Here is a 23,608-nt window from a genome sequence, read left to right on the forward strand (position 1 = left end):
TTTAAAAATACAATTCTTTATTCAACATATACAGTATCACATGTCTGACATTTTTTTTTAAACCATAGTGACAAAGTGATGCTACATCAGGCCTATAGACATGTAAAAAAAATGTGTTGTATAAAAGGATATACATTGTGTATCAGTGAATATTAACAATAATATTCCTTTAGAAATATATTTACAATAAACTCAAGGGTGATACAAGACGACGGCTTGAATTCTGTCGGAATATGTACATTTAAATAGATCAATGTGTCTAAGTGCAGATAATAAATGGCAAGTTTTGGTTAAGTTAAATACAGTATGCTTACAGAACAGGTAATGGTAATGGTTTATGGAATATGACATTTGCTGGGGCCTCATTGATTTTCCATGTCTTTGGTTATCCATGTGTACATTTGTTTCTGTATATCAAAGCTCCTCCTCCTCCTGAGAAGAGTAGAATATTCTGCAGCAGAAGTGTCTGATCAAAGTTAATTTTAGCTGAACAATACGTTAAGACATGTTAATGATTTGACTATGGTGCAAAAACCCTCTATAGCATTTTCCAACATCCTTTGTCCCTCCTTCATCCCAGTGCTGAAGTCTAAACGTCCTGCTTGAGTTTTTCAATGCTGAAGTCACTGTCGTGGTCCAGTTTGGAGAGCGTCTTCTTCACTCGTAGGGCTGTGAGGCGGGCAGGTGGACTCTGGTACCAACACTCTTTCATGATCTTCACAATGGCTGTGAGAATCTGGACACAAATAACTAATTACCAAAGAGTGTAACATTTATTCATACTTATAATATATGGCAGTGTGGGTAAATCTTCAAGTGTGTCTTTATGTGTCTGTTTGGACATTTTCTGATAAACACCGACTTTGTCAGGACCAGTAGACCTCATGGGGACAAAAAACCTGGTCCTAATGAGGCAGAACCTCATTTGTGATGAACGGTTTAGGGCTGAGGTTTGAATTGTGGTTGAGTAAAAGTTAGGGTGTGTGTGGGATCTGATGGCTTACTGGGTGGGAATGGAGCCTGTTGTGAAGACTGGGCCTCTGCTGGTCTACACACACCACCTTCTTCATCTCCTCAAAGCTAGGATCTGAGGGCACCAGGTCAAAGAAAGGCAGACGGTACTCTTCTACAATCCCTAAAACAATACAGAAGAAAAAAAACAAAAACAACTCAGAGTGCTGTTTCTCATACATTTAAACTGAACAATAACAAAGAGTCGATCACAGTAATCTTGGTTGTGGGATTTAGTTAGATGGTGAGGTGAAAATATGCAGATAAGTAGATGACTAACAGACCCCGTAAAGTGTTTAATCATTATACATTCTTTAAAACATACATTTCTCTTCATTCAAGGTCTGAAATAGCTCACTTGGAAATGAAGATAGACAGGATCTCGAGGGAAATTTGGAAAGTTAATTTGACAAAACAATAAAGCAGAAAAATAAATCAAATCCCATGTGACTTAAAAGACTGGAAAAGAGCCAGAGCATGAAGAAAGACGCGCGCGCACACACACACACACACACACACACACACATACACACAGGACTCTCATTGACCAAAGCACTATTCCTAACATTAACCATAACCAGATAATGCCTAAGCCTATCCTAAACTTAACCACAATTCATATCTTAGCCCTAAACCTAACCAGTTCTCCATGAGTAATACTGGTCCCGACAAAGTCAGTGTTTATGCCAAAGAAAGTACACACAAACACACAAAAGAGCAGGCGGACACAGTTATGAATGCTTATCTATCTGGACTAAGTGCTTTTGTGCACACTGTGAGTGTGAGTATCGTCTATGTGTATGTGTGCGTGCATCTCCAAATTGTGTGCATGGGCATCTGGACAATGTACAAGTGAGTGCTGACACCAGATAAGACTGTTTATAATTACTGCAGTGCTAATCATGAGAGAGGATAGTAGAGGCAGACACAGACTGGGAAAACACTGGAGTGCTGAGAGACATGGGACTAACTGCCTCTTATGTTTACACTATCTGCTACTAGACGGTCAGTTATAACACGATTCGTGAAATACGTCAACCTATAAAATACACATTGACAAACACTGTACTTCCTCACTGTAGCATCAAGTTTAGTTTAAAAAAAAAAACCCCACAACTTCCTGTTAGGTTGTTGCCTTTTTACCATTGACAATAGTCCTGCGGGTAATTTCCCAGAAGACCAGGCCCAGGGCCCAGATGTCTGTCTGCTTGTACGATTCAAAAACATCTGTACGAATGGTCTCATCTAGCACTTCTGGGGCCATGTAGCGCTTGGTCCCCACACGGGGGTTGTTTCCCACGTCGAGGTAGTCATGGGACTGAGAGTGTATCACAGCTAAACCTGAGGAAGCACAGGGCACAGCCATTAATAATCAGTGAAATAAAGTGTTGAAATCATCATTAAATTGTAGTTGTGTCTCTATGTAATTAAAATTCTAGTATCCTTACTTCAACAGAGCACTCACCCAGATCAGCAATACAGCACTGTCCATTACGCTTTACCAGGATGTTTCGGCTTTTCAGGTCTCTGTGGGCAATAGCTGGCTTTTCCTGGGAGCTGACAATCTCAGTGTGGAGGTGGACCAGACCACAAGCCACAGACAGGCACATCCTCAGACAGCTCTCCGGCTCCAAGCTGCTGTACTGCAGGAAGTCATAGAGTGAACCCAGCTCATGAAAGTGAGTGACGAGCCACAGCTGGGTGCTGGAGTTCTTGGATGTCATATCAGAGGCTATGAAACCTAAAAGCCAAAAGAGAAGACGGCTGTTTTAACATTTGCCTTTGGTTGCTGATTTTTAAAAATGTCAGTGCACGTTCTCTCTGCAAAGGAAAAGCATGACGAGCATCTCCAGCCGTACCCAGTATGTTGTCGTGTCGCAGCTGAACAGTATTGTAAATCTCAGTCTCCCTGAACCAGGACTGTTCATCCCTAGAGGAGAAGATCTTAACAGCCACACTTTCCCCCATCCAGGTCCCCCTCCATACCTCACCATACCTGCCTTTACCTGCGGATATAATGACATTATTACACCACTGCAAAGTAATACAAATACAGTTAAGCAGCACAGATGTGGTGAGGAAAATGACTGACCAACACACTCAACTAGTGAGATTTGTCTGGCCATGGTCCTTTGAACTAGATAGGGCAGTCCTGTCCCACTCCCTGATGTACAAAACTCATCAAATATATCCTGCAGACAAAAGCAAAGATAATCAACTTATGAAGTCTTCAAAACCTGAAAATGTCTTAATAGCATCTGACATTAAACATCTCTTACGCCATATGTGGGGTCATCTCCATTGGGGACCTTGAGCATGGTGACGTCATGTTCTTCCACATTTCTCAGTTTGCAGTGTGTGTGTTTGAAGCGCAGGAACAGCAGCAGGCCACACACAATGCTAACCGTGATGAGCAGCAGCAAGGACAAAGTGATCCACAGCTCGGGACGAGGGGGTTCCGGGGACGCTGTTGTCGTCACTCCTTCTGGACACACATTAACATTAAGAGACACACATTTTACAACACTGAGCTGAACTTTCCCCGCTCAGTCATTTTTGATAGAATGTTAACATGATGCGATAGAAAAGCCAACTGACTGACGACTGACCAACTGACAAACTGACCACAAGGGGGAACCAGTTACTATTTCAAGGGGGGCTTTGAAATGACGCAGAATGAGTATTGAAATGACAAATAAAACTATCAAACAAATTCTTCCCAGTTACATCGTTGTAATGCTCAGATATTGTAAAGCAATTATTGTGGGTACTGACTAATAACTGGAGGTGGTGTGACTTCGGTGTTGCACAAGTTCTCTCTGCAGCAGTAGACAAAGAATCCCTCAAAGGAGCCGGAGCACTGCTCCCTGAAGTGGGTTTGGGAGAAACAGCCTCTCTCCTCGTTGCCGCGCACCCAGGTGTAGAAACAGATGTCTCCTCTGCATGTCCCGTTCGTGCATGTGTTTTTTCGATTCTCGCATGTACAAAGCAGCTTCTCATCATCTCCGGTGTCTGAAACACAAGGAAACACACAATGGTAATGTTGATAGCGGGGGAAAGCACACACATATGCTCACACAGGCAAAAAAAAACTAATTATTGTGTTATATAACCATAAAAACTTTAAATATTCAGTGATCATGTATAGTAATAAAATAATACTGTAATTGTATAAAACCATGGATTCCTTGTAGGGAAATCACAGTATTAATAGAGAGCAAGTGTGTTGACCACATTTCCTGACAGGCACAAAATCCTTTTTAGAAACACTTAGATGAGCGTGGCTGAGTGGTTAACCAGGAGAGGTATTTTTGGTTTGAAATTGACATGAAAATGACAGTGGCGCTTGTCATTTCCTTGCTCTTTCCCCACATTTTCCTGTCATCAGTGTCTTCACTGTATCTTCCATCTTCACTGTCCTTATTGCAGTAAATCCCCACACAAAAGGAGATTTGATTAAATGGAACAAAGTAAACGCTCTGCAACAATAAACACCCTTAAATCTCCTAAGTCTTCTCAATCTAATTGTTCACTCACTTGCATGGATGGTAGAGGCCAACAGGAAGACTCCAGCTAACACCACTGTGAGTAGAGCAGAGCTTCCCATCTCTGTGAAACAAAAATGACAACATTTAATAAAAATGCAACGAAAAGCCAGATAGTTAAGTTGAAAAAACAAGGTCATTTTTGCAGTTATGCGTCTGAAAATGGACTGTAGTTTAAGGGGCCGAGCGCTGGGTAAAGCCAGTTCTTTGGCAGAGGAAGTAATGAGGTCAAAAACAACAGTCCGAGGGCCCTGTCTGTCTGACTGTGTTGTAATTGCATAGAGTGGGAAAAGGGGGCTTAGGGGAAGGAGACTGGACTCCAGCCTGTTTGTGTATGTGTGAGTGCACCGACTGTGTGTGGCGCTGTGCAGCCGTGTCGCCTCCTGCACTGCACTGCTTGCAGAGTAAATATTGATGGCTGTGTTTCCTGCCATTGAGTGGCCCCACCCGGCTGGCTGGCGAGACTCAGGACTGCTCATTGTTTAGGGCTTCACTGCTGACAGTCACGCAAGCAGGAAGGTCGAAGCACACTCTGTAGTCTGTAACTTAAAACTCAGGTGAACAAAGCACTTTCTATTTACTTTAAAACATCCGTTAAAACATAGTCTGTGAAATATCTACTGAATAGATGCTGTGCTGTATATTTGACTGCTGCCTGTGCTCTGCTTAACATGAAGCAGACCAACATGTATATTATAAACGTATTCATTTATGTATTCATAATGCTTGATCTCCTTTTATTCTTCTAATGCTTCCAGTTTCCTTTATGCGATGTTGATCAATTTGTATTGATTTCTTTCAAGTCTGCCTGTGTTGTCTAAATGTTTCTGTGCAACCCCTCATATCTTATTTGTGTATGAAAAGTGTTAAAAAAAAACATAAAAAGGGCCTTTGCTACTATTGATTTATTCAAAAATACTTTAAAAAAAGATAAGTGAGCAAACAATAACCTAAGCATTTTTAAACCATATTTCTTTTAAATTATAGTTCAATCAATTCCTTTCTTGTTCTGCATTTAACCTAATTGTTAACCAGTGGACATTTCTTAAAATGTAGCAGCAGGACTTTTTCTATAATGGCTTATGGAAAAGCTTATATAAATGCTAATGTTGAAGGGGTGGTGAGAGTTAGGGACTGTTCAGTTTGCTAATGTGTTATCATTTGATATATATCAGACTCTGCACTGACCCAAGTTGGGTTATGAGCGCTGAAGACTCAAGTGAGACAGTTGCCACAGAGAGTAACTGAAGTCCAACAGGCATGTGACGCGGTGCATTGTCCACAGAACTATATAAGTCAAATTATTTTGCCTCGAAACTAGGAAAGGCACAAAAGAGATGGATTCACTTGTGTTGGCCCACTGTCACCCACAGGATTTTCAGCTCTGTTATTGGTTATACAGACACATGGCATTTAACAACACTGGTACATATACTGGCCTGTCTAGATGTTTTGTGGCTGGGTGCACAAGTTTCTTTTTTAATTTAAATCCCTTTGCCCTTTGTCAGCTTGGTTTGGCACCAGTGCCTCCTGTGGCCCTCATGTGGAGGATAAAAGGTAGAAACACACTAACACTCATATTCTTAGTAAATTATATTTAATCTACATTAAATATAATATATTTAATCTATTAACACATCTACTTGTTGTTTAAATTGTATTTTGACTATTTGACTGTTCATATGAGTATAATATGCACACAGGATCATACTGTGACTAACCTGAGGAAATAACACCTGGGCTATTGTTTCATGCAAGTGTGAAGTGCATGTTTTACCATTAGCACCGCAGACAACATGTTTCACAGCAAGTAAACCTTGAACTGCACACATCTGGTAGCAGAACTTGCACCTGTCAGCAAAAACTAAGGATATCCTCTTTCAGTTTTAATGCAGCTTGATATTTTAAGTACAGGAAACTTCATATTGTCTTTGTTTAGATTAGACTAAGTCAAGAGGAATTAGAGGCGTACGGTTCTTTAAATGTTTAAACGACATTGAATATAAGCATTTACGTACATGCAATAACTGGCTATCTTGAAAATGTTTTAAATGAATGTGGCAAATCAAATGTAAAATCTCTTACATGTTGGGTAATCTCAAATCTACGTGAGAAATCATTATGAATTTCAGCTCTTGGGCTCCAGCTCAACTGAGGAGAACTTTGCAGAAACCACAAGCCAGTAAAGAGCACTTCCTGCAGCATACATAAATGTCAGTGCGGTTAATCTGTGGGTCCAGTGGAATAAGAGCATAAACACAACTCCACCCACAGAAGAGAAAAAACGTATTCTCCATGGAGGAGAACAACTGTGTCTCATTTATATCGTTTTAGGGCCCTGACATCTGAGACGACAGTAATCGTGTCCTCCATCATGGCGGCCGGACTTCAGACTCCAGCACAACTCCTATATCTCTCCCTTGTTTGTCTCTTTTCTGTGCAATTTTCAACTTGCACTACCCAAGGGGGCAAGATCCAGCGTCATCTCTTCCTCTCATCTGCAGAGCAGGAGACAAATCTCTCATTCCATCTGGGTGACTGCATGGTTTGTGGTTGCATTGCAGTCGCCAACAAACGATCAATTGAGCACCCAAAATACTCTGAAAAATCTGTTACTGATAAAATGTCTATCAAGTGATTATAAATCAATAGATTTCACCAAACACCATTTAAAAATGCTTATCTGCTGTATGTTTTCAGTGGTTAAAAAACCCCCCCAACCCTGTTATTCAGTGAATGTGACCGTCTGCTTGTCGCAGCGACAGACTGATTTTATCTTCATTCTGCAGACAAAACTAGGCCTGGCATGTTTTTTTTTGTGTGTGGCTCATCTGCATGGTTTCATATTTGTGCACATACCACAGTAACCGCATGTGGTGTGGGAAGACAAACGTTATATACACATATAGGAAAAAGGTATGAGCAACTTGCACATGATGTCATGGACCAACAAGGGCACCCAAATGGAAAGAGTTCATGTTATTTCCCTCCCAACGTGACCTATAGTCCAATAGGTCAAATGTCGCAACCCTGTGTTTGTGTGCATGTTGAAGATACTTGTTTTTTACTGAATCATCTTTTTTGGAGACAGAAAAATACCAATATCAGTACTTGGATGCAATAAAATACAATAAGATAACATTCTAATTTTAAAGTCAATAAAATACTATATTGTAGACAAAGTATTAAGTATTAGTATTATGACTTAAGAGTGTTAACTGCTCCTAAGCAACGTGTTTTACAGAGGGTTGAATGAATCAAATCACTGTGTTTTCCAAACAAGAAGCCAAATAATCAGAGAACCTGCTCTATTACATAAAAGAAGCACCATTGGCAGGTGATTTAGGAATCTAGATTAGATAAATAATCTGTCGATGGATGCAGCCCTAATCATTGTCTATGCTAAACATTTTTGGCCTTATTTGTTCATCAATCTAACATGTGACAGGATCTATAAAACAGATGCAGTAATGTGTAAAAAGATGCAAAGTAAACATTGATAAAGTATTTTAGTTAGCCAGTGTAGTAGTTATCTAGTGTTAATTTAATGCACCAAAAACAGTGTAAAATCACCACAGCTGGAAAAAAAAACCCCTAAAGATAAAAACGTATTTGGTGCATTAATGAGGATTATTTTGGACTAAAGTTTGAAATCTGACAGAGGTTCGAACATGTGTCTCTGGGTCAGGCAGGTCAATCTTTGACACCTGCTGGTTCACTCCTGTGAACATGTGGCCGTTGAAAAGTGATGAAGAAGTTCACATTAAACCAGCACAACACAACGTTTAGTGTAAAGAAGGAGAATCAGTGTGAAACACACACACACACACACACACACCTGTACCTGTTATCTCTGTACTCGCCTTCTGTAAGTCAACTGACGCAAACGCCTCTCGTCTCCCACATCACAGTCGCTTTGAAGAGTCCATCCGTGGCCCACGTCTTGCGAACTAATGGAAGTCGTTTCAGCTGCTACGTGTACAACTTTCGAGCGGCTCAGCTGCATATGTTTATCCAGGAGAGAGTCCACATCCTTTTTCTGCGTTTTCTAACGACCAACCCGCCGTTTTTGTGAGGACGTCGTATCGCTGCTGCTGCTGCTTTCTCCCCCCTCTCTCTCTGTCTCTCTCTCTCTCTCTAGCTAAGAGGAAGAAGTGAAGAATGATAATGTTGATTAATATCAGGACCTCGCAGCTGTGTCTTGGCAGAAATGTACTATCTCATCTCATCTGGGTCCAAATCTGCGCTGATTAACCGAGACGAATCGCCGTCGTCGGTTCGGATCCCAGTGGCGGCTCCACTAAGTCCGGACCCAGTAAATAAGTGAGTTAGTAAGTAAGTAAGAACTAAGGGTCTCCGTTGTCGTCCGTGTTCCTGATCTGAAGTTAAGATTGCCGATTAAATTTTTTTTTTAAATGGCATACAGTTTTTGTCCCACCCCTTATTGTCCCGCACACTCTGCTCTGGCTGGAATGTGTTCTCATAGCGGTTTTCCTGTTGCCTGTTAAACCTCTCATTTTCCCTTTTCCCCTGTGGACTGGAGTCTGCACTGCACTGACAAGAATGTGACCCCCCCCCCCCACACACACACATAAAATAACACTTCTTTAACAAAGAAAGAAGCCACTTTGTATTTTATTTGTTTTTTAATCACCATACCGTTTATAGAAGTCCAGAAACTGAACTTTTTCAACACAAAAACAGTCAAATTTGTATTTTTTAAAGTGCTTTTATGATCTTGATAGTCACAAAGCTGCTTTGCACTAAACTTTTAACATTCACCCATTCACACCCATACAGTGTTGTAATGAAACAAAGTACACATACTTTGTTACTGTACTTAAGAACAAAATTCACACATCTGTACTTAACATAACTGTACTACTAGCTACTTTTACTTTTACTCTAAGTATCTTTGTCACTTGTTACTACCAAATACAATCAGAAGAAGAAGAGTTGGTAATGGTCTGTATTTATATTTATAGAGCTTTTCTAGTCTTGACGACATCTTTCATACCCACACACATAGACTAGTAGAGCCAGGAATTGAAGCCACAACCTTCCGGTGAAAGACAACTCGCCCTACCACTGAGCTACCATGGCTCTAAAATGATTACCAAAGTCATTTTCTGGTAAGATACTTGTACTTTTAGGTAAGCACTCAGCCTATTTTTTAGGTCTCTGAACGCATATTTCATACTCATAATAAAATGAGTTTATCTCTACAACCACAAGGTTTATTTGAATACTTTTGGTGTCATAGTAAAGGAAAGATGTTAAGATGTAAATAAATATCAGTGTAAGTATTACTGGTGAAGAGTAAATGAAGATGGAACACAAAGAAAATGAAAATAATTCAGCTTTGCCTGAAAAAACCCCAAAATAAAGATGAATATCTCTCTGGAATGATGGAGAATAAGCTCTTAACTCACCCAAATCAAAGTACAACCTGGGAAAATAATCTCTGCAGTTTGACTTTGATCAAGTGAAGCAGAACAAAATTAGAGAGATTTTAGTCCAAAATCTACTTTCTTCACTTTTATATAACTATTAATGTTCAATAAAACAATTTATGGCATTGTTTCAAAGTTCCTGCAGACTTTAATATGTTTTCCATTCAAAAAACAAACACCAGATGGGTTGATTGAGACTTGTCTCTCTTCTCAGGCCTGTATCTCAGTGAGGGAACGGCCTACATGAATGAACGACATCTCATTGGCTTCCTTAAAGCCAATAGAAGGACGCTGTCGTCTCTGAATTTTGATTGACAGCTTCGTTCGCCAATGAGAAGCAACAGAGCGCGCAGATGTGACGTGCCGGGCTGCTGCCTTAGGATAGGGTAAATGCTTCTAAAAACGTGATGACGTCACCTAAAGACGCCCGGAAGCGTTTGAATGTAACAGAGGGAGTCAGTCTAACCGGGGAGCGCTTTGTTTTCGGTGAAAGATTAATTTTTCACGGAGAAACATCAAAGGTAAGAGCGATTTTACAGTTGTTGTTAGGCGAACAACTCCCTGTTGTCTGTATTCTGTGGCTTTTAACTCCGTAAGCTTTCATATGATTACATTACATGTCATTTAGCAGACACTTTTATCCAACGCAAGTGCATTTAAACATTTGGGTACAAATAAGTGCTAGAAGTAAGTAAGTGCTTCAAGTAGTCATAAGTGCGATGTATAAGTAAGTGCTTTTTTTTTTTTTTCCTTAGTCGAGTTAGAGTCGAAAGAAAAGTGTTTATAGTCAGCGGCGGAAGATGTGGAGGCTTTCTGCTGTCCGGATGTTGATCTCGTTCCACCATATGAGCCGTATGGCAGAGCGTCAGCTCCAGAAATGCACAATAACTTTTTGACACATCGGTATTTACAAAGTTTGACATGCAGTTATTCATTTAGGTGTTATTTGAGCTGTGTTTGTCACATTTAAAATAGCTTTGTAGCCAAGATTTTGCTGAAAATTTTGATACCAATTTTCAAAATATTTTTTCAAAATTCACTTTTTTTCGCGACCCTTAACGAAAATAGGCTACACAGACTCCGTCAGAGTCGCCCAATTGGGGGACCTTCAGGGACAAGGGGTTGCATTCATACAGCACATCAATGCACCCTGCTTTCTCTACCACACAACTTATCTATCATACCCATTCCCATCAGGAGCAACTTGGGGTTGAGCGTCTTGGCCAGGGATCGACCGCAACCTTTCATTTGAGAGATGACCCACTCTATCACAGATCCACGGCTTTCCCAAGGTAAACCTGCAATAGGACCGATTTTTGGGAGCAGTCAAACCAGTATCATCACAACCAGGGATGAGCTGTTATGATAATTAGGATCAATAATAGTCTGGTATTGACAAAATCACTGGCTTGATATAAGGAAAAGTAAAATGTGAAATCTAATTCAAAAAGTCTTCAAATGTTTTTTAATATAAGTTTAAAACCCCAGATGTTCCAAGTGATATGCGGCCATATCTAAACTACAGTAAATATAGTCACCAGGAAGCAATGAATTGAATGGAAGACTATGGGACAAGTTCTTACGTTGTAATGGCAGTAAACATTTTCCTGACGAGTTAATGGTTCCCATCACTGATATTCAAGATGTTTTTTTTAAATTATGTTCCCATATAGAAGACAACAGACAATAAAGCACAGCATGTATAAGAGGACAGTGTTTTTGACAGATTTATCATCCAATAGCCGCTTGGTTGCAGGTGACGTTTGTGATTTTTCAGTTTCAGAAACTGTCATGGTGCCAATCAAATGTCAAGCCTGGAGTTCATTTCGCGACCAGGAGATCAACTCCAGAAGTGAAGAAGCCTGCATAGATTCATGCACAGCTGGTTTGAACCAGCTCTGCTGCATCTTGTTTCCCTTCCTCAAGGACAGAGGATAAACACACCTCTTCTCCCGCGATTCTGTAACAACACATTGTTTTCTCTACAGACCATGTGCGTTTTGCATGATAGTTTGTCCTCAGTGAAATGATTAAAGTCATAAAAGACACATTTCAGATCTCACCAAGCCAATCTACCATAACACTCCAGCTCCAAAGATATACAGGTTAGAGTATTTTAATCAGATAATCAAAACTGACAGCAGGTGTGAATGGTTGTTTGACTCTTTTTTTGTTGCTCCTGGTCTGCACAGTTTTGAGTGACGTTAAGATCCATCTTTTCCTGCTAATTCTTTTCCAATGGAACTGCAAACATGATGTTCAAGTAACTTTCTGTTACAGCAGCTGTAGCATTCATAGTATAAGTAAATAAAGTACTATCTCTCGCTATCTCTTAGATCCCAGAGAGACCCAGCTGTATGGAATCACTTCATTCAGCAGAGCCAGAGAGCGATGTCTTCATGTCTGTAGTAAGTTACCCTCCTTTTTCTCAGGCTCTGTAATCGCTTAAGTTTTTGGCTTTTGACTGCTCACACAGCTGGGAGCTCTCACATTAGCTGTCATATAGAAAACAGAGCACACTGTTGTTCATTTTTTAAATCAGCATTTATTCCCCCTGTTTTTCCCCTTCTGCTTATCGCTGTATTTGAGAGAGTTACTTGGTCCTACACCCTGAAGGTGTAGGTAAACCCTTATTTGTTGCTTTGGGAATATTCCCAGAGATCAACCTCTGTACAATATGTTCCAGTCTGTGTCACAACAGACCTACTTAAAGATCTACAGGTTTCTTTACTGAACTCTAGAGCGGTCTTTATTTTAGAGCTGACCGCAAGTTCCTCCTCCCTGAGAACAGGAAGTAAGCAAAACAACAGAAAATATAATGTATCAAATGTCCAGAATGTGCTTCTGTTTTTTTTTTTTTAGGTTTGTGGTGGTTCTCTCTTTTGTTGACATATATACTCTTCTGTCGCCACACACCCAGTGTATATATATATATATATATATATATATATATATATATATATATATATATATTACAGGTTGGATTATTAGTTCAAATGCAACCATAGTCTGATGACACGACACATGGAAAAAAGACTTCCGAAAGGCTGCTGCCGTCAATGCCATCTGTTCTCTGACAAACCTTAGGCAAACCTATTGTCTGCTGCTGCTGTTAGCATTAGCATTCCCCTCCTTCCTCCCTTAGTCACTTCCTTAACATGTTTGGATAAACAGACTAACTCCATGATCAGAGAGAACCACCTCTTTGTGGTATTCTCAGATCCCTTAAGAGTCTCTATATCACACATTTTAAGGCATTTCAATGACATCATCATACTTTATTTGTATTTCATCAAATTCAAATCTCTCAGAGTGGTGCAAGATTTCTATTTCTGTTTCCAGTAGTGTACACCTCTAAATGTTTATTATATATTATACATAACTGCACTGTACAGTAACACACTATTGTGCTGTAGTATTTCCAGTGTGTAGGAAGGACCAAACTCACACGCAAAGGTCAGTTATTTTATTCCAAAGCTTGAAAACAAACACATGTTCTCTCTCACACTTAATAAAGATTTAAAAAATACAATAACTATATAAACAATCCTCTACATTTTGACACAAGCAACCGTGTATAAATGACATTTCCTCTGATCATTCTAACACATGTACAAGTATGTTCATAACAAGCATGTGAGTCAACAGGTTGCTCTGAGTCAGAACATACTTTCTGCTTCAAAAGAGGGTTAGTGTGTAATGTCCGTAATATTTTTAAACAAGGGTTTTTCCTGAGAAATGCTATAACTTAGTAGATGTGAGGTTTGTCATTGGTTTGGTTGTGGTGTCAGTACAGAAAACACAAAGAGAGTGAGACTAGTTTTACCAGTGTTCAGTTTTTCCTCATAATTACACAAAATGTTGGAAACATACTGCACGTCTCATGCTCCCTGTATTCTGTATTTCCATGTTCACATAATTCACCTGCCACCCACAGCATTAATTTTCAGTCAAATACACCTGGTAGATCGATGCTACATATTGTGATGACTGTCTTTAAAAAGAAAAAAAAGAGAAGAAGTGTTGACTGTTTAAAACATCTTTTTATAAATGTACTGTATATAAATCATGACTTTTAATGTTCAGTAAATCAGACAAAAAAAAAGTAACATGGTGGGGTTCAAATGACTGCAGGAAATGTGCACTCAAGTGCTCTAGGGATTTTTCTTCTGAATCAGCTGTTTTGATCAAAAGCTATGATTCACTTCCTGTGTGTGAATTATCAAATCCCCGTCGAGTAAATTCATCCCACAGACATGCACTGTTATAATAGAGAGGTGACAGCTTATCATTGAAATGAGCACTGGTGAAATTGTTGTCTCAGTTTTGAAGTAAAGAAAACATGATATCCATCGTCACAAATTCAGCATACATTTCATTGATGATCATCAAAGTGAATTGTGTTTTTCTGAGGACGGTAGCAACTTTTCCATTTGTTTGGGTTGCATTGCTCATCAAAACTAAAAAAAGTACTATAAGAACTGAACGATAGCTCAGTTCCTCCACCTTAGTGTTTGGCCTGTCAAAGAAAGTTCCTACAATAAATACAGTGATGTACTTTCATATCCCCATGAAGCATCATCTCATCCACAGGTCAGGTGCATAAATAAGCTCCAGAATAATTAGGCTTCATATAAATATATCTACATGAATATATCTCCATCATTATTTTCACATGATATAACTATAATCTAAGTGGCTCCACTTGTCTCCTGTTCATCCCAAACCAAGTTCAAATCCATTATAACGTTTAATTGTAATACTTGTTTGGAAGTTCCCTTTCCCTCGGGCTCACTGTAATTACTCATCTCCCATGTTTGAGATAATCACAGTGATATTCTTTGTTGGAAAATGCAGCCTCAGTTTTTGCTCTTTGAACGTTTGGACCCTTTAGATTTTTTGTCTTGCTCTTTTTTCTTTTCCTTTTCCTGTTTTTTTCTCTCTCTCTTTTTCTCTTCTTTGGCCTCCTTGTATTTCCAGACAGGAGGCTCGAGGAAGCCCTTATCTCTTCTCTTCTTTTTCTCTTTTTTTGGAGTAGGCTCCCCAGATTTGGTTACTTCAATCTTAGGAATACAGCCTGAGGGGAAGATGCTGTTCCTGTGTGCCATGCTGCGAGGAATGAAGCTTCTCGTGCCACCCGAGGGCATGCTTTCCCTGCGGCTTGAGTCCTGGCAGCAGGAGGTCAGGGATACAGAGGTGGCTGACACTGTGGGGGGAGAAGCTGAGGTGATGGAGCCATTAGTGTGGGATATTATGCTTTCCTCCAATTCTTTGCTGCTGTGTCTTTCAAGCAGTTCAGGAACGGCAAACCGTCGCTTGCCAATTTCTGGAGGGCTGTTGGGGCAGAGGGGACGGCAGCCAGTGGCTATCAGCGGGCTGTGGATGCTTGTGGTCATTCGCACCATATGGTCCATCACCCCATTGTCTTGTGGGTCGTGAGGGAAGCTGAAGGTAAGGCTGTCTTTTAGACGCTGCCTCAGTTTCTGACTAGCTGTTTTGGGGGCTGTGGCCTTCACCACCAGGTGCTTCAGCTCAGGCCAGTCAGGACTGTAGCTTGTGCAGAACTGCTCGGCGATAGGATGAGCTTGCAGGCGGCGTAGTCTGTTTAGAGTCTCAAACCTCCCAGTCCTCAGGACCCAATCCTTCAGTCCTCTCCCTTGGAATTGGTCCATTGCATTGATATCAGCACCTGTATGTGATAAGTGTGAAAAAAGTCATTGTTATATGATGTGACACCTGAGGAAATCGACTGCTCCCTAAAAACCCTATATGCGTCACTGGGTAACTGTCACTAACATTTCATGTCATTCCTGAGTTTTAGAAACGATAAAGGATAAAAAATACACTTAGTTAAAACAATATATTACCTCAGGCCACCATCCCCCTGCAGATTCAATAGGTGTAAATATATTTACATGTTTTATGACATGTTCTGACATTCTTTCCCTTTCATAAGTTTGGAACATTTATGTTGTCCCTGCAGTCCAACTGTACATGAAATGACCTATGTTTTACAGGTTTATGATTTGGATTTGAGAATTGAGGTTTACATGCTGCAATCTTTAAAAGTAGCATTTAAAAACTGACCTCATGCCTCTCTTCTCTCTTTACCTGAAGCATTTCTAGTGATACGGAAACAAGCAAGGAATGCACACAAGGCGTTTCAGGCTTTTTGTGAGCAATGGATCCCTCTGTGTGGACTTAAATGACCCAAAGCTACACGATAAACTAATTATACACAGAATCCTTTATGATTAAGGGGAAGGAAATAACCATCAATAATACGGGCATTTAAAGTTTCTTACAGTGAGTGCCATAACCCTACCATGCATCAGCAGGGCAGACACACACTCCTCTCTGCCCTGTAGGCCTGCCTTGATGAGGGCAGTGAAGCCACGTGGATCCCTGACCTCAGTGTCCACACCAGAATAGAAGTTGAGGATAAAATTCAGGATAGTCACGAAGCCTGAAACGAAACAAAAAAAACTTTAATTCAACTTGTAGAACAAGATGTTGAGTTTATTTGTTTGACTCCAAACATACCTGCTTGAGCAGCAATCATGAGAGCAGTGTTGCCATCATTGTCTTGGTGGTTGACGTCTATAAATGGACATTTGTGCAGCATTGTGACAATATCAACGAAGCCCTTAGCCACAGCCAACATCAGTCCATTCTGGCAGGGAGCAAGGAACAAGATTTACGTGCACCCGTTAACACAGCATGTGCTTGTTGTGTGCATTTATAAACAGATATGTTGCCATATCCTAGTCTGTTTCCGGGAGGAAATGAACTTATTCTCACCCTGGCATTGATGTCCAGCTCCATGGCCTCCTCTTTAGTGAGGCCTCGCTCCAGTATCCTGAGCAGGGACGAGGAGTCATTCCTGGCACAGGCCTCGTACAGTGTTTTAGCTGGCTCTGTATGATCCTCATCCCTGTCATAGTCAGGAAGCAATGAGTCATCAGAAAACACGCTGTCTGAATCAGAAGAGTCGTCCAGGAGGAGCTCTGAGTCCTCGGATGGGCCTTCCCCCAGGTGGGGGTCATCGTTTGCAGTGGCCATTGGACCCCCTCCACTCTGCCGGGGATCACACCTGGGTGTCAGGTCTGCTGTGCACTACCTGCATCTGAAATAGAAAAAATATGCACAAAAGAAACAAAAATTAATTTTATTGAAATTTCCTGCATTTTTTCCCTTCAGTCGTGCAACAGCTTTGCAAACTAAGTAGCTGAAGGGAGTGTGGGGAGGGTGTGACTTCACACAAATCAGATTAAGAACTCCACCTCGATACATATGTCACTAAAACAGCATTTTGTTTTGTGCTCTTCAGTTTAGAAAGGCGCATACTTTCTTCTTCTCCTCAAAATGAACACCTCACACTCGTTCAGGTGAGACCGCAAGGCTAACAACAAAACACTGGCATCTTCTAAAGTCAGCGTGTTGAATAGCCCTGACTTGAGAGGGCCTTGCCTGTAAGATGTGATGCCTAAAGTGGATGAGGAGTTCATCTCTCTTCAGCTCTCTTTTTAAAGCGACTGATCCATAAGTCTGTGATTTACAAGATAGCTACGCTGCCTGTGCAACTTTCCTTTTGCCCATGCTTGTTCACTGGCTCAGTCCATTATGGAACATAACAATATCACTGTTATGCTGATTTATACTCAAATGTTTAAAATGGTACAAGACATACAAGTACATAGTGCAGGAATGATCAAGTGTGCAGAACCCTAGTGTATGAAAGTAATGTGAGTGAAGGCCAAGTAGGAGGAGTGTACAGTATATGCTGAGAAAGGGCATATTGTGCCAGAAGCAATGGAAGGTCATCCGAGTGACAGCATCTGTCATGGTGTTTTAACTGTGTCAAACTACTCTGCAGCACAATTACAGTGGGCTAACCAGCAGTTTATTGGTAAAGGGGACCCCAGAAAAACTCGATGTTCTTAAGGGCAAAGCTAATTGGGATTTTAATAAATCCACAATAAAGATGAAAAACCCACATTCATACACTTTGTCATGGAGCCAGCTGAGACTGAGGATGGAATAGACTAATATTTTGAAGGAGCTCCAGATGTAAAAAACAAACAAACCTGCCAGCTCTTTCCAGTAAGCAGTAAAGGTTTTTTTCTTTGCCCTGCATACACCATTAAACACAAATGCACACAGGCAATTGTTTGCACAGAATTACACCGAGCGATAATTATATGTAAATGCAAACTTTAGAACAACATTAGATTACATTATTAGAGTAATAGCATTAAATAGAACTGCTAGACTCCTTTAATCCCACAAACACATGTTTCTGATTTGAATTGTGTTTTTTTTTTTATATTATAGAAGCTCATAACCAATGCTAATTTCCTTTTCCTTTCTCTGTCTCTGCACAAACACAGAAAGCAAAGCTCTTGCTTTAATTCTGCCAAAGTGGCCTGCACTTCTGTTGAGCAACACCCTGCAATGTGAAATCCTGCTTCTCTTAACTGTGAAGTAAAGTTGTAAAATAAATGTAACCGTTTATATGTCCATAAAATTCTTATAACAAATAATAATAATAATAATAATATTAAAATGTCTCACTCTGAAACATTCCTGGAAGTGTTGGTCCTCTTCTCTCTCTCTGTCTGATGTTGCTCTTGGTTGTTAAAACATCAGCATATTTGACTTCCTCTCTTCTTGTTGGAACTTGGTAAAAACGGGTTAATTTGAAAGTTTACCAAGCTAACTCCAGCTGGACCCCTCTCCCACCCTCCATCTCTCCTACTGGCCAGAAAGGTTGCCTCATCAGCCAGCAATCTGTCCATGTCCCAACATAGACTCTGCTGCCCTAAGTCAGGCAACATGCTCTCTTCCTCTCATCCTTATTACAGAAGATTTAGGGATTAACAGAAAGAAACAGACAGCAGCCAACCGTGCTCCCCTTACAGTCTGTTGAGTTAGTCAGCTCTTAACTTCTCCTCTCTCTCACTTGTCTCCAAAGCTCGTTTCAGAATCTGTCCATTCACAGTTTATACTGCCCGCAGTTATGTCAGAACAAAACCGCTACAACTTTCCAATGAAGTGCTGTGACTAAAACACTGTTGTTGAGGGCGCCCTACCAGAGTCATTTCAGTCTGCCTGTGAGATGTGGGGGCAGCCCCCTGGGTTTGTTTGCTGGGACAATAATCATACTCTAACTGCTGTTGTTCAAGCCTGGGGGACTTTGATTGTAATGACACACAGACATGCACATGCACACGGATGCTGCAAAATTTGTAGAAAGCCACTGATCAATATAAAAACAAAGTAGATATGGAAACAGTCTCTTTGTCTAGTCTATCTATTATTTATTGTATGGTTCAGTTCTCTCATTCAGTCTATATTCATTGACTGGAAGCATTAACAGTGTTTTTTCCCCTCACATTAATTAACCCTTAGTGCTCACTTGTAGGTGCACTCTTGGTCAATTGCAGTGGGAATAATACACAACTCCTTATATGGACATCCTGGGGGTGTATGTTTATAGGTGGTGATAATTGTGCAAAAGTCACAAAACAGAACATTTTCCTTGTGTTTTTTGTTCATAAAAAAGAGCCAAGTGAACTTTGAACTGTGACATCTTTCCAAATTTCACAAATTCAATCTGATTTTGCAATTTCTTTGGGGACTTCTTGCTGAGGTGTGTTTATATAGTTGGTGAAAATGAAAAAATCAGTTGTACTGATTAATCACACTAGTAGTGTTTGTAAGTGAAAATGCAGATAAAAAAAAAGGATATAAGACTATGCTGCACATTCTTACAGCGTCTGTATAACATAGTAGTGAATAAAAACAGCCTAAATGCTCTGTGTTCTAAGGGTTAAATAAACACTTCACACTGTAACCAAAAACCTTTTGTTTTTATGAGAACACGGAAAAGAATTAGTGTGTCAACAGGTTTATTCATAGCATGAGTGACTCAGCCACACTGTGTTACATAGGTGCAAATTAACAGATTAACCCTCATATTGATGGAGTCATGCCAATGGCCGACTTGTGAATGTAGCCGTGGTTATGCAACTGCTTTCTCACTGTGAGAGAGATGAACACTGCCCCCCTCTGATGCAATAGGGATATGCAGTTTTCTTTTTGGATGTGAGGCTGGTTTGTGCCGTGAAGACACACTCACATTTAAAATAGCCACAGTACACTGTAGCTTGTAGCTGCTGTCGCCACCAAAGAAATCTACACATGTCTAACAAGGCACGTCTTGTCTTCTTCTTATTACACATGGTAAACAAATGTTTAAAGTTATTGCAGTATCAGTCATATCAGTCACTTTAGACTCCCACTCCAAAGCAATTTGATTTACACTATTATAGCTGCTTAAGAGTTAACCAGAGAAGTTGTTGTTATCAGCCAACAGAATTGAAAACACCTCCATTCCCATCAAATTCCCCAACCACGTCCTCATTCAGTGCTAACTTGAAACCATCAGATTGAAACATCACTTTTGACCCGTTACTTAAGCGGTGCTATGTTTAGACACAAGGCCTGAGGTGGGCCTGACTCCTAACTGATATGAAACACAGGAAGAGGAAAAAAAATGACATGCTTAGGGCAGAGATTTCTAGCTTGTGAAGCCAAAAGACAAATGAAGTTGACAGGAAAGGGAAGTCTGTTTGGCACAACAGGGTGGGGTAGCGGTGTATGTGTGCTTTTGTAACTTTCCTTTATCCTTTGAGATACACAATCATCTCTCTGTTGTACCAGATGAGGGCAGCATAGCACACATTGCAGTGCACACTCAAAACATGACCTTTTTTTTGTTTATTTTACAGCACAAAGCCACTGCTCTATTATTTTTTTTTGTTACAAATGACGGTGTGTATGTGAGAGAACATTTTGTTCTAATTCCCACCTCCTGTTCTTTCACTTTCCTTTTAGGGTCAGAGTTATTTTCCTCCTATTCTGCAAATTCCTCCCAGAGTCACTCACTCATCACTACAAATGGCAGTGGACCTTCTCCCCAGACACCACAGTACCCACCAGAGGTCAGTGGCAGAGCAAAGGAACTTGGAAAGGGGCTTGGGAAGCAATGAACTAAGTTTAGCCAGCTTAGTGACTGATTCTATAGTCAGCCATGTGCTCAGCTAATATTAGATTGTTGGCAGTCTCTCCAGGGCTGGTCTTACCAGCACCTACTCTGCTCAGACTCTGCATGCACTTGCTGTTTTTTTGTTTACTTATTTATATTATCTGGCTTAAAGACAGGACTCCCCCATCCAACCCCCCATCCCACTTCTCCATCTTTTAAAGCGCCTGAAACCTTCTGAGAATAAGGTGAATGAGGGGAAGCACAGAGGAAGCAGAGCTAAATTTGTTATGGGAGGCAAGAATGGGATTTGAGGTGATTTGGGGAAATTTATTACATCGGGAAGTTGGGGTCTGTGGTGTTTTTGTTTTTACTCAAGTTTAAGTGACTAAGACATGACTCCCAAAATGCAGCTCACCGCATCCTACCCCCCGAACTTTTCCCAGAGCTTTTTAATAGGACAATTCCAGTATATATCTCAATATATATATATCAATTTTCACCGCCATTATTTCGCAATGTAAAATGCAATCACTCTGTGTCTCCACAGACACAACACAAAAAACAACCGTACAAACAGAGAGAGAGGGAGAGGCGTGTGGAGCTGAACGGCTTAATCAGCAGGTGACAATGGTTGGAATGTAATGGACATTCATGTGTACATAAAAGTTACACACTATTGCTTTCATAGGAAAATACAAGCCTATCTAGACACAAGGTTCAAATGTTTGAAGACTGTGAGGCAGTTGCATTTCTATGTCAGTAACACGTGTCTCACACACACTCCCTCAAGATCTGGTGGGCTGTTTCATCTGCACATCTCTCCCTCTGCGTTAGCCTGGAGTTATCACATTTTTTCTGCACATATGATTTCTTCATTATAAGACAGTAATCACAGGCGTGATGTGATGTGGAAACTTTCCGTGAACAAAGCAGCCGGTAAAAGCAGACAAGTGTTTCCTAAGGCTCTGACACCATTAGTCCACCTCTGCCAGTAATGTCTTTGCTCTTCACTGTTGCCAGTGACTAATTGCAATAACCTGTGATAAAGTCATACTTGTTCAGCTTTTCACCACACTTGTTCTGTTGCTGTCTTAGGAAGTTGTTTTATCTAGTCTTAAGTTTGTGTGGTTAATTCCCAAAAAAACAACTCAACAGCCAAGAGTAGAGAAAGTAAAGAGGGATTTTTAAATCAACTTTAATTGTGTAGTACCAATTCATAACATAACATACATGATCTCAATTTTACATATACCTTACAATTATTACAGAGAATCTAAAAGCAGACTCATAAATATAAAGTCCATATGAGTTTTGGGTGAGATGCAGGGAAGATCCTGGACAGCTATCCCAGTGCTAATGCAGAGACAAACTCACATTCACATCTATGGGCAGGTAAGATTCTCCAGTTAACCTAAAAAAAACCTGTGTACTGTCCAGCAGGAGATCACGCAAAGATGCACTAGGATTCAGACAATTTTGCCACATGGCCACTAATAATCGATAATCCAGTTATTTATGAACAAGGATAGATGTTATGACTTTCTGTCTCTGGTGTGATTCCAGTGCTGCACAAGTTAAAAGACTTATATTTTATAGCTTGTAATATCTGTGGCATCTTTTAATCTGGTTAAATAAATAATTAATTCAAAATAATTATAAATACAACCATAGTAATAATAATAAAAAAGAATAAAATACAAAGACCAGATGTGGCAGTTTTATTGCTGGCTGAGTCTCGCTTGTAAAACTCTAAAGAAGAAGCCTGATCACATTTGCCCTTGTCTGTTTATGACCAAAACAGGACAGTAAGTAGATCACAGGCTCGCTTAAAATCAGCGGAGATTAAAACATCTCTGAGACACAGCTGGAAACTTGTCTGCAATATTCCTGAAATTGAATTAAATAAAAAAAATGAAAAAAATTGTACAATCTACTCACTTAGATATTTTAATGTTAATAGATAAAGGAAAAATCATAGGATCATAGTTTGTGGGTGATTTAAATGCAACTAGTTTGAAGCCAAAGCTCCTCTAAAGAATAGCAGCTCTTTGAGCAAATGACTGTATTTCAAACATAATAATAAAAAATGTTTCTTACTTATAGCTTTATTTGTATCAAATCTTCAGGAGGTGTGGAACAAACACACCATCATAACTCCCAGTGCACAGATGTGTTAGTTAAAAGTAATAATGAGTAAATATTGATCAAAGCAAATACCAAAACAAAACACCAGTATGAATATGTGGCCTTTGTGTTTCTATAATAATGAAATAATACAAAGCCACAGCACAAGAGGACCATACAGAATTAGATATACTATATGTATATACCATTATGCTAGTTTCAGAAATAATGATGGCGGCTATTTACTTTATATTTTTGCATGGTGTGTCCTTTTTAATAATACAAATTAAGAGGGATCATTTTCACTTACAAATAAAAACTACTAGTGTGATTAATCATTACAATTATAGACGTTGTGTAATGTGTGCACAATTGTTGACAGCATTTTAAATAGTTGAGCCACATGAGCTCTGTGTTCATACCTT

The 23,608-nt window shown here is 40.0% G+C and overlaps 3 protein-coding genes across 5 annotated transcripts in view; 1 reads left to right on the forward strand and 2 right to left on the reverse strand.

The window, feature by feature from the left end:
* On the reverse strand, positions 1–9,064 carry acvrl1 (activin A receptor like type 1). Of its 3 annotated transcripts, none has more exons than XM_058642309.1 (10): positions 8,401–9,064; positions 4,549–4,620; positions 3,787–4,023; positions 3,291–3,493; positions 3,104–3,203; positions 2,871–3,017; positions 2,477–2,752; positions 2,155–2,352; positions 1,005–1,135; positions 1–736 (listed from the first exon to the last, which is right to left on the reverse strand). In XM_058642309.1, the coding sequence occupies exons 2-10, from the start codon at positions 4,616–4,618 to the stop codon at positions 590–592; spliced, it is 1,509 nt and encodes a 502-aa protein (XP_058498292.1). In that variant the 5' UTR covers positions 4,619–4,620; positions 8,401–9,064; the 3' UTR covers positions 1–589. The 3 variants fall into 3 exon arrangements, with proteins under 3 accessions (XP_058498292.1, XP_058498291.1, XP_058498290.1); XM_058642308.1 differs by having other exon boundaries at positions 3,291–3,496; positions 8,420–9,063; XM_058642307.1 differs by having other exon boundaries at positions 3,291–3,496; positions 8,401–9,063.
* Positions 9,065–13,479: 4,415 nt separating this feature from the next.
* ankrd33aa (ankyrin repeat domain 33Aa) lies at positions 13,480–18,745 on the reverse strand. The gene is made up of 5 exons (XM_058642311.1): positions 18,584–18,745; positions 16,811–17,135; positions 16,553–16,682; positions 16,335–16,475; positions 13,480–15,698 (listed from the first exon to the last, which is right to left on the reverse strand). Exons 2-5 carry the CDS (start codon positions 17,069–17,071, stop codon positions 14,869–14,871), a joined length of 1,362 nt encoding a protein of 453 aa, XP_058498294.1. The 5' UTR covers positions 17,072–17,135; positions 18,584–18,745; the 3' UTR covers positions 13,480–14,868.
* Positions 15,389–23,608, forward strand: part of arhgef25a (Rho guanine nucleotide exchange factor (GEF) 25a) — a 51,853-nt gene continuing 43,633 nt past the window's right edge. The window contains exons 1-2 of the mRNA XM_058642305.1: positions 15,389–15,460; positions 20,909–21,015. Coding sequence (XP_058498288.1) covers positions 15,415–15,460; positions 20,909–21,015 — 153 coding nt within the window. The 5' untranslated portion in view covers positions 15,389–15,414. The remainder of the gene's footprint in view (positions 15,461–20,908; positions 21,016–23,608) is intronic.

The sequence above is a fragment of the Solea solea genome, chromosome 11 (assembly GCF_958295425.1).
Source record: "Solea solea chromosome 11, fSolSol10.1, whole genome shotgun sequence".
Classification (NCBI taxonomy): domain Eukaryota; kingdom Metazoa; phylum Chordata; class Actinopteri; order Pleuronectiformes; family Soleidae; genus Solea; species Solea solea.